This window comes from Canis aureus, chromosome 37 (assembly GCF_053574225.1).
Source record: "Canis aureus isolate CA01 chromosome 37, VMU_Caureus_v.1.0, whole genome shotgun sequence".
Taxonomy (NCBI): Eukaryota; Metazoa; Chordata; class Mammalia; order Carnivora; family Canidae; genus Canis; species Canis aureus.
The window spans coordinates 347,256-356,523 of record NC_135647.1 but is presented as its reverse complement, the minus strand read 5'-3'; the positions used below and the strand labels follow the sequence as shown (position 1 = coordinate 356,523).

The window sequence follows — 9,268 nt, the reverse complement described above, 5'->3', positions numbered from 1 at the left end:
TATGAATAGCTCTCCAAAATTCATCTGACAAATAGAGAAATGATCAACTCTACAGAGATAGCTACAACCTAAAAATCCATTATAAAAATACGTTACTTTGCTGGTTTTTCCAACAAATGCATAGGGACGATACAACACTTGGAACAGCACTCAGAACACAGACGCATCCACCATGTGGTCCTGAAGTAATCAGCTCAGTACTGCATGCTTTCCAGTAGCCTCCGCTGTGCTCAGCCCATCAGCCTGAGGCCCCCGTGTCCAGCACCGCCTGTCCCCCAGCAAGTCCTGCTGCCCCCAAAGCCTGCTGGACAGCACTGCCCAGGAGGAACATGAAGGGAAGGAGGTGCAGAGTGTGGAGGTGGAGTGCCTGGTAAAGGACACGGTGGAGACAGAAAAGGAGATATGTACCTGGGGTGAGCTGACCAGTACCAGGGGAGGTTTGGGACAACAGCTCAGGACACACTGCCCTCATCCTTCCAGGCTGGGGCAGGAAAATGGGCAACCAGAACTCCCCTGGGGGCTTCCTCCTTCTGGACTTCTCTGAACACCCAGGGCTAGAGAGAATCCTTTTTGTGGTTGTCCTCACTTCCTGTTGTGTTGTTCCTCACTCTGGTGAGCAACACCCTCATCATCCTGCTGTCTGTGCGGGACCCAAGGCTCCACTCCTCGATGTACTTTTTCCTCTCCAACCTGTCCTTCTTGGACCTGCGCTTCACCACAAGCTCCGTCCCCCAGCTGCTGGTCAACCTCTGCAGCCCAAAGACCACCAGCTTCCTTGGCTGCTCTGTTCAGCTCTTCATCTTTCTGTTCCTGGGGACCACAGAGTGCATCCACCTGAACATAATGGCCTTTGACCTCTACATGGCCATATGCCAGCCTCTGCACTATACCATCATCATGCCCCCGTTGCCTGTGCCGGCAGCTGGCGTCCATGGCCTGGGCCATCAGTCTGCTGGAGTCGGTGGTCCAGACACCACCCACTCTCCACCGGCCCTTGTGTCCCCACCAGCAGGGGGATGAGTTCGTGTGTGAGGTCCCAGCTTAATCAGACTGTCTGGTGGGGACACCACCTACAACCAGATCCAGATGGCTGTCACCAGCATCCTCATCCTGCTCATGCCCATCGGCCTCATCCTGGTCTCTTACTGTGCCATTGCCCAGGCAGTGCTGAGGATTAACTCAGCCAACCGGTGGAGGAAAGCATGTGGGACCTGCTTCTCCCCTCTCGTGGTGGTCACCCTCTTCTACAGATCAGCCGTCGCTGTCTACCTCCAGCCCCAGAATGCCTATGCCCAGAAAGGGGCATAGTTCTTCTGTCTGTTCTGTGCCGTGGGCACTGCAGCAATGAACCCTCATTTACACCCTGAAAACCAAGGAGGTAAAGAGGGCTGTCAGAAGGTCGCTGGGGAAAGACAGGGATACATGGGAGAGCTGAGCCCGCTCCGTGTGCTTTCCAGTCCAGAAGCGGTCGTCAGGCTCCTGTCAGAGAAGCTCCCCACACCTGTGCCCTCACCCATCCCCCCACGCCCACGGACGGTGGCTCTGTGTGTGTGTGTGTGTACGTCTGCATTTCTGTGTGTGCCCTGCCTGCGCGACGGAGCCTGGGCTGATGAGGGATGCACATCTCCATGTGAAGCAGTCTACAAATCAGATTACTTCCTCTTTGCTCTATTTTGTCTTTAATGGTCTTTGCCTCCACCATGATGTGCCTAAATCATCTGTCATAACATGGTTCCACCCCCATTTTGATCCCTGCCACATCATTTGCTTCTCTGCCCAGCTTTTCCACTTACTTATATTTTGCATTGTCCATCCATTCATCCTCACAAAGGACAGCAGGAGGGCAGCTGAGGTCAGGCCAGCTCTGAAACCAGCCCAAGAAATGCAATTTAGACCGAAGATCCAAGCCATGCCTGCTCTCTTATGGTCTTCAAGTGTCCCAGCTCCTTAGCTTGGGAACAGAGGAGCCAAGGGAGAAAGAGGCGAGGGTCACCTGGGCACCTGCATTTCTCTCCTCCTACATCAGAGGACACCTGTGTGCCACTATATCTCTGCTCTCTACCCGATCCCCATGGGTGACTTCGGGACCTGCATTTCACTGCTCCACATCACTGGTCACCTCAGATCCAGCCTTTCTCCCTGCCCCCAACTCACAGGTCATCTCGGCCTCTCCATTCCCTCCCCCCGCCGTCCAGGGATCACCTCGGCCCTTCCATTCCTTCCTCTATTGTGCACAGGGTCACCTCGGCTCCTCCATTCCTTCCAGCAGCATCCACTGGTCACCTGGGACCCTCCATTCCTTCCCTGGCGTTCATGGGGTCATCTCTGCCTATTACTTCCCCTGTCACCTCGACCCCCCCTGCCTCCCCTAGTCTCCACTGGTCTGTTTGGCCCCTCCCCCACAGAGTCCAAGGTCACCTCGTTGCTTGCACCCCCTCTGCGCACCCAGGAGCCCCAGGTCGACCTCAGAGCCAGGGGCGCCTCTAGCAGGTGGGCTCTGGCGACCTCTGCCGTCGAACGGTGGCACTGCGCCTGGCTTCGGGGCTGGGACTTAAGACCCCCTTGGAGGTCATCATCAGTCCCACTCTCCACTCAGAGAGATGGAAATGAGGACACCGCCGTCACCGAGTGTTCGTGCCTGGCATAGGACATTCCAGGGACCATGGAACGAGCTTACCACATGCGGACTCATTGGATCCCTGTCACCAGGGAGCAGATCCTCTTTCCCAGATGCACCAGGTAAGACCCAAGTTGAAGCAGCAGCTTTGGGTCAGTGATTTGTCCCCGGGAGGCTGCCTCAGGGTCTGTGCTCTCACCCTGTCTTCTGGTTCAAAGAGGCTTCTGCCGCCAGATCAGAAGTCTCAGCCTCTCAGTAAACTCTGAGGGAATCATCCCAATCTAGAAACACACATGGAATACACATGGAATCTGAGTGTCCATGTGAGGGTGTCCTTCCTGGGAATCAGACTTCATCCAAAGAATCCCACGTGATCAAGAAACAGCAACTGCTTGGAAGAAGTCTTCTTCTAGCTCCTGGCTGTGCTCCTGGCTTTGATCCTCCACTAGTTTTCAGGCTCCCAGGAGGCAAGGACCGAAATGGTGCCAAAAACTGGCACCAAATTAATTCTATGAATGAATGAATGAATGAATGAATGAATGAATGAATGAATGAACGAATCTCTCCAAAGCATGTGTAAAGCATTCCGGGGGTCCTGACCACACAGATGCTGTCTCTCGGCTTTTTCACGGCAATGACAACACCAAATTCTCTCTGATACGTGCTGATGAAATATGAAAAAGGAAAAATCCTACTTTTATTCTAGTCCCAACACAAATGGCTTTGGCTGAAGATTGTCCCTGCATCTGCTCACAACAGCACATTGACTGTGTTCACCCCAATCTTTCCAGTCATCCATGTACTGTAATGTCAGTATCTCCTCAGCCTCCTATTAGACTATGTCCTGATCTTACTGTAGATCCCCCATCTGGTGTTAATACCCTCATCTCATCCCTACACGTCATGCGAACTCTAATCCCAGCTTTCAAGTCACTTACATGATTTATCTCATGACCACCTCTGCCCTTTCTCTCATGAGTACTTGGAAACCTCCACCTGCCCCTCAGCTCCATAAACACAGAAGCCCTAGTCGGGAGATGCAGTCAGTGGAGAATTACATGAAGGAGTCTGATTTGAGGAATAAATGATTTAACACAGGCATTAGAACTAGCGTTCTGTTCTGAATTAATTCTACATGTGAAGTTATTTACCAGAAGCTTCAGGAGAAAATCTTTTTTTAATAAATTAATTTTTTATTGGTGTTCAATTTACCAACATACAGAATAACACCCAGTGCTCATCCCGTCAAGTGTCCCCCTCAGTGCCCGTCACCCACTCAACCCCACCCCCCTCCCTCCTCCCCTTCCACCACCCCCAGTTCGTTTCCCAGAGTTAGGAGTCTTTATGTTCTGTCTCCCTTTCTGATATTTCCCACACATTTCTTCTCCCTTCCCCTATATTCCCTTTCACTATTATTTATATTCCCCAAATGAATGAGAACATACACTGTTTGTCCTTCTCCGATTGACTTACTTCACTCAGCATAATACCCTCCAGTTCCATCCACATCGAAGCAAATGGTGCGTATTTCTCGTTTCTAATGGCCGAGGAATATTCCATTGTATACATAGACCACATCTTCTTTATCCATTCATCTTTCGATGGACACCGAGGCTCCTTCCACAGTTTGGCTATCGTGGACATTGCTGCTAGAAACATCGGGGTGCAGGTGTCCCGGCGTTTCATTGCATCTGAATCTTTGGGGTAAATCCCCAACAGTGCAATTGCTGGGTCGTAGGGCAGGTCTATTTTTAACTCTTTGAGGAACCTCCACACAGTTTTCCAGAGTGGCTGCACCAGTTCACATTCCCACCAACAGCGCAAGAGGGTTCCCTTTTCTCCACATCCTCTCCAACATTTGTGGTTTCCGGCCATGTTAATTTTCCTCAGCCAATTTGAATGCCTTTAATGTCTTTTTGTTGCCTGATTGCTGAGGCTAGGACTTCCAGTACTATGTTGAACAGCAGTGGTGAGAGTGGACATCCCTGTCTTGTTCCTGATCTTAGGGGAAAGGCTCCCAGTGCTTCCCCACTGAGAATGAGATTTGCTGTGGGCTTTTCGTAGCTGGCTTTTAAGATGTCGAGGAATGTTCCCTCGATCCCTACACTCTGAAGAGTTTTGACCAGGAATGGATGCTGTATTTTGTCAAATGCTTTCTCTGCATCTAATGAGAGGATCATATGGTTCTTGGTTTTTCTCTTGCTGGTATGATGAATCACACTGATTGTTTTACGAGTGTTGAACCAGCCTTGTGTCCCGGGGATAAATCCTACTTGGTCATGGTGAATAATTTTCTTAATATGTTGTTGGACCCTATTGGCTAGTATCTTGTTGAGAATTTTTGCATCCATGTTCATCAGGGATATTGATCTGTAATTCTTTCAGGAGAAAATCTATCCTAAACTTAATTATAACCCTCAAAGTGTCCAGGGAAGAGAAGGATGGTCAGAGACATCGTTCCAGCTTAAGAAACTGAGTTTGAGGCTGTTAGCCTTAAAAGTAAGAACTGTCAGTTATTTTACCAGCACAAGTAGGTTTACTCAGGAATAAAAAAAGAATTGCAATCTGGGACCCACACAGTGCAGCAAAATGGTGGTCAAGTCCAGGGAGCACAGGAGAGGCACACTTTTCTTTTTTAAGGACAAATGGGTGAGAGAAGAAGGCTGTTATGAAGTACCCATGCATCGCAGTAGACAGGGAATCAGAAGTCTGCCGGCTTCTCACTGCCGGAGCTGCTCTGGGGGTGGGGGATGAGAAAGCTCCCTCTCTCCTGCTGGAACAGGAGACTGGTATCCATCTGCTCCATCAAGTCCCCATAAGGTCCCCTCCCTCTCTTCCACCTGTTGGGGCTGCTGCCACCAGGAGTGGTGGGGCTGAATACCCCCCCTGCGGGCCTCCCAGCTCTATGGCTCCTGTTCATAAAACAATCAAGAGGTCACAAAGTGTATGAGTGCTTGGGTGTGTGGGAACCAGAGGATTCCTCCTGGAGGTTGGAGCCACCGCAGTGGGAGCAGTTAATATGAAATATTTGCCAAATTACCGTGTGTAAAGAGCTAAGCTGTCTTATGTGTGACAATAGGAAGCTCTGATTAAGGAGTAAGGCAGAGATGTTAGGGATGCAAGTCAGCTACTGAATTGGGTAACACTGGAAAAAGGGTCCCTTACAAATGCTTGAAGCCCGTGAGATTTAGGTCCCATGAGGAGGGGCACTTATCTACCCACCTAGTATAGCACTTGAGTTGGAAGCATTTAAGGGATGGCATTGGGGAACCTCAGCGTTTCAGCTGCCTATTCAGGAATGGGCATCAGTTCCCTTCTGCGGGGTTCACTGCATCAGGAGACGTGAATGCACAGGGTCCAGCTCCCATGTACCCTCCCGTCCCTGGTGGAGTCAGGCTTCCTGTTTTGTCTGTGCAGAATTACCCCTGGAGGGGACCAGAGGACGCCACCAAAATAGGCATCGTTGGCATATGGATTATTTTGAGCCAAGGCCACTGAGGTCCAGCCATGCAGGAGGAAATGCACATCTGTGAAGGTGCCATCCTCCCTGAACTCCAAGACTCCTCACACCTTCTGTCAATGGTAAAGTCATTGACTGAATTCTGCATAACCAAGCTTACTCTGCAACCCTCGTGTACCACACCTCCCCTGACCTCGCTCCTCAACTACACTGAAGCCCAAGCCCCTTTCCCTTTGTTGACCTACAATGGTAAGCCCCCCTGTAACCCACCTCTTGGGTCACTCATCCCTGGTTTCCCAAGTGTATGCATCTTTCTCTTGTGAACCTCTCTTCTGCTTGTCAGTGAGTCATTAGTGATTCTACATGGTCCTGCTGGAGAACTTGAGATGGGTAGAGGAAACTGACCATCTTTCTTCTCCTCTACCCCTCTCCACACACACGGAGGGGGCACTCTGCCTGCTGTGGGGGCTGTCACAGTGCCCAGTCCACAAAGCCTCAGCAGGTTCCACCCCAGCAGCCGCCGATGCCAGGGCTTACCTTTCCTGAGACAGCCTCTAGCGTTTCCTTCCTTGCTCCAGGGTACCATATAAGGGGATGACATATTGGCAAAGTGATTTCTTCTGAAATCACTGCTGTTTGGCAGTGCGAGGGGGAAGCCTGTGCTCTGACTTCCCTTATGCTAATGGGCCATGAAATGCAAAGGAACAAAATTCCCTGGTCCAAAAGACTGAGTGAATAAACCAAAAGACATTAGTCCAGAGTGGCCTGAAATGACAAAGGACCGTGGGAATGTCTGTGGTTGGCAGAAAAAAAAAAAAAAAAAAACAGTGTAGGGCTGCCAGCCCTGAAGTGTCCAGGAGTAGAGGCCTAATAAGAGTCTGAATGCAGCAATGAGGCAAGACTGGGTGGTCAGCTTTGGGTGTAGACAAGCGGTATGGAGAGGGGCAATAAACCTGGCTTTGGAGAAGGCAGACCAGATGCAGCAGGTGATGTGCAGAGGCAGCTGCAACAGCATATGTGTCCCATCCCACGTGGTTTTTTTATACTGTGATGCTAATCCCAAGAGGAGGGGTCTGTGTTTCTTCCCCTGGACTTGTAAGGCCTTGTGACTGCCTGGACCAATGGGATTTGGCAGAAGTGATGCCACGGGACTTCCAAGGCTTTGCCAGGAAAAAAGACACAGGGTCACCCTAGCTGAAGCTCTCCCCTCCCATCTCTCCCAGGACACACCCGGTTAGATCCCAGCCACCGAGTCACAAGGAATCCCAGCCCACGTGGAAAGGCCACGGGAGGGCTCCACCTGACAGTCCACTGAGGTCTCATCTGACAGCCATCGCCCAACTTTAGACCTTCCCAATGACTCCGGCCCCAGCCTTCAAGCCTCCCAGTGTCTCCCCACCATCCACTGTGAGTTCCTGCCCCACAGAAACCAGGAATAAAATATGACTAGTGTCTTAAAACACTGTTTAGGGTAACGGGTTCTACAGCAGTAAATCCCAACACATGCAGCTTGACGGTGGGCTCCACTCCTTGTTGGTGCTGTGACCCTGGACAAGGGCTCCCTCTTTGAGCTGCAGTCTCCTTGCCAAAGTATATGACACCTTCCTCCTTACAAGGGCTTTCCCAAGCCTCACAGCTGAGGACCACCAAGCCCAACACTGCTGGTTTCTCTCCCACCTCTTTGCTTCTGTACTCTGGACCTTCCTTCTGTTTTTCCACAATAAGAATGTGCATCTGTGAAGCCCCCTGCCCAGAGGAATGCCCAACCCAGCAGCATCCCCAATCAAAACTTGTTTGTTGAAACGATAACAAAAGCAGCATAGCCCAGAGTGCTCCCACATGCTGTGTGTGAGTGACCAGGCAGGGAGGCCAGACCCCGGTGGGCTCCAAACCCTGCCTGGGCGAATGCTGTCTGAACGGAGGCAAGGCTGTGGTCTCACCACTGTCCCCAGAGGCCTCTGCCAGCCATCATTCAGCTGTTCCCCGACTCTGCTTGCTCAGGAAGTCTGGCTTGCCCTGGGTCACTGCAGCACTTCTGATTCTGTTTGTTATTTACACCCCACCTAAAGTGCAAATAAAGTAGGAGGTGGTGGGATCCCTGGGTGGCGCAGCGGTTTGGCGCCTGCCTTTGGCCCAGGGCGCGATCCTGGAGACCCAGGATCAAATCCCACATCGGGCTCCCAGTGCATGGAGCCTGCTTCTCCCTCTGCCTGTGTCTCTGCCTCTCTCTCTATCTGTGACTATCATGAATAAATAAATAAAATCTTTAAAAAAAAAAAAAAAGTAGGAGGTGGTAATTCTGGTGTTTGAGTTCTACCATGGGCTGGTATGCAGCTCCTGCTGCCCTTCTGAAGCCAAGTGTTCATTTTCCTCGTTGCAGGCTTCCCTATTTCCCTATTCTGCAGGCTCCTTCCCATTTCCGTGAGAATGTGCCACTGCAGGCAGAGGGTGACTCACACTGAGCCCAGTTGGCCCTAGCTGAATAATCACAGTGTACTGGTTGTCAAGCCTTGGTCTGAGCTCTCATGGAACTTCAGAAAATGGCTTCTAAACAGGATGATGAAATGACAGGACCCACTCAACCCTTCACCTCTTTTGCAAAAATATGAGAACGTCTTAAGAAAAAGAAAAAAAAAACCGGGGCTGAAGGGAAAGAGAGACGTGGAGCTGCAAAGAAACTCTTCTCTAAGAGGACACGAAGAATTGTAAGAGCAATTCTCCTTGGCCTCATTGACCATTCAATACCTTCCCCCCTGGCCAGCAGCCTCCTGCCAAACTGCTCAGATCTCAGAGTGCAGAGGGAAGCACTCAGGGCTCTCTTCCACCATCCTCAGCAGTAGCCATTTTCCTGAGGTTCTTGCTTCTTAGGAGGGAGGGTTCCCCCATCTCATCAGCCAGAGGCTCCGGGCTCCCCCTCAATCGACAGCAGTGACCATGGCTGCATGGATGAGCATGCTCCATGGGCTAAGGACCACACTGGACACCGTGCAGAGGACTGCGTGGTGACGAGCAGGATGTCTGCTGAGCAGGATGTCTGCTGCCGCCGTCACAAACGAGGCCATGGAGAAGAGGGATCCAGGAACTTGTTCCCACACCACGGTGGTTGACGCTCCAGTCATCCAACACCACTTGAGCCCATACCTTGAAGCTCACATGCCATCACTCTCTTGTCTTAGCCAAACCCATCCTGC

At 51.1% G+C, this 9,268-nt stretch overlaps 1 protein-coding gene across 1 annotated transcript; it reads left to right on the top strand.

The window, feature by feature from the left end:
- The first annotated feature begins 494 nt into the window (after positions 1–494).
- Positions 495–1,435, top strand: OR2H2 (olfactory receptor family 2 subfamily H member 2). The gene is given in 5 exon segments (XM_077886126.1): positions 495–596; positions 598–909; positions 911–1,031; positions 1,034–1,352; positions 1,354–1,435. Coding segments are annotated over 5 exon segments (936 nt in total).
- Positions 1,436–9,268: the final 7,833 nt, after the last annotated feature.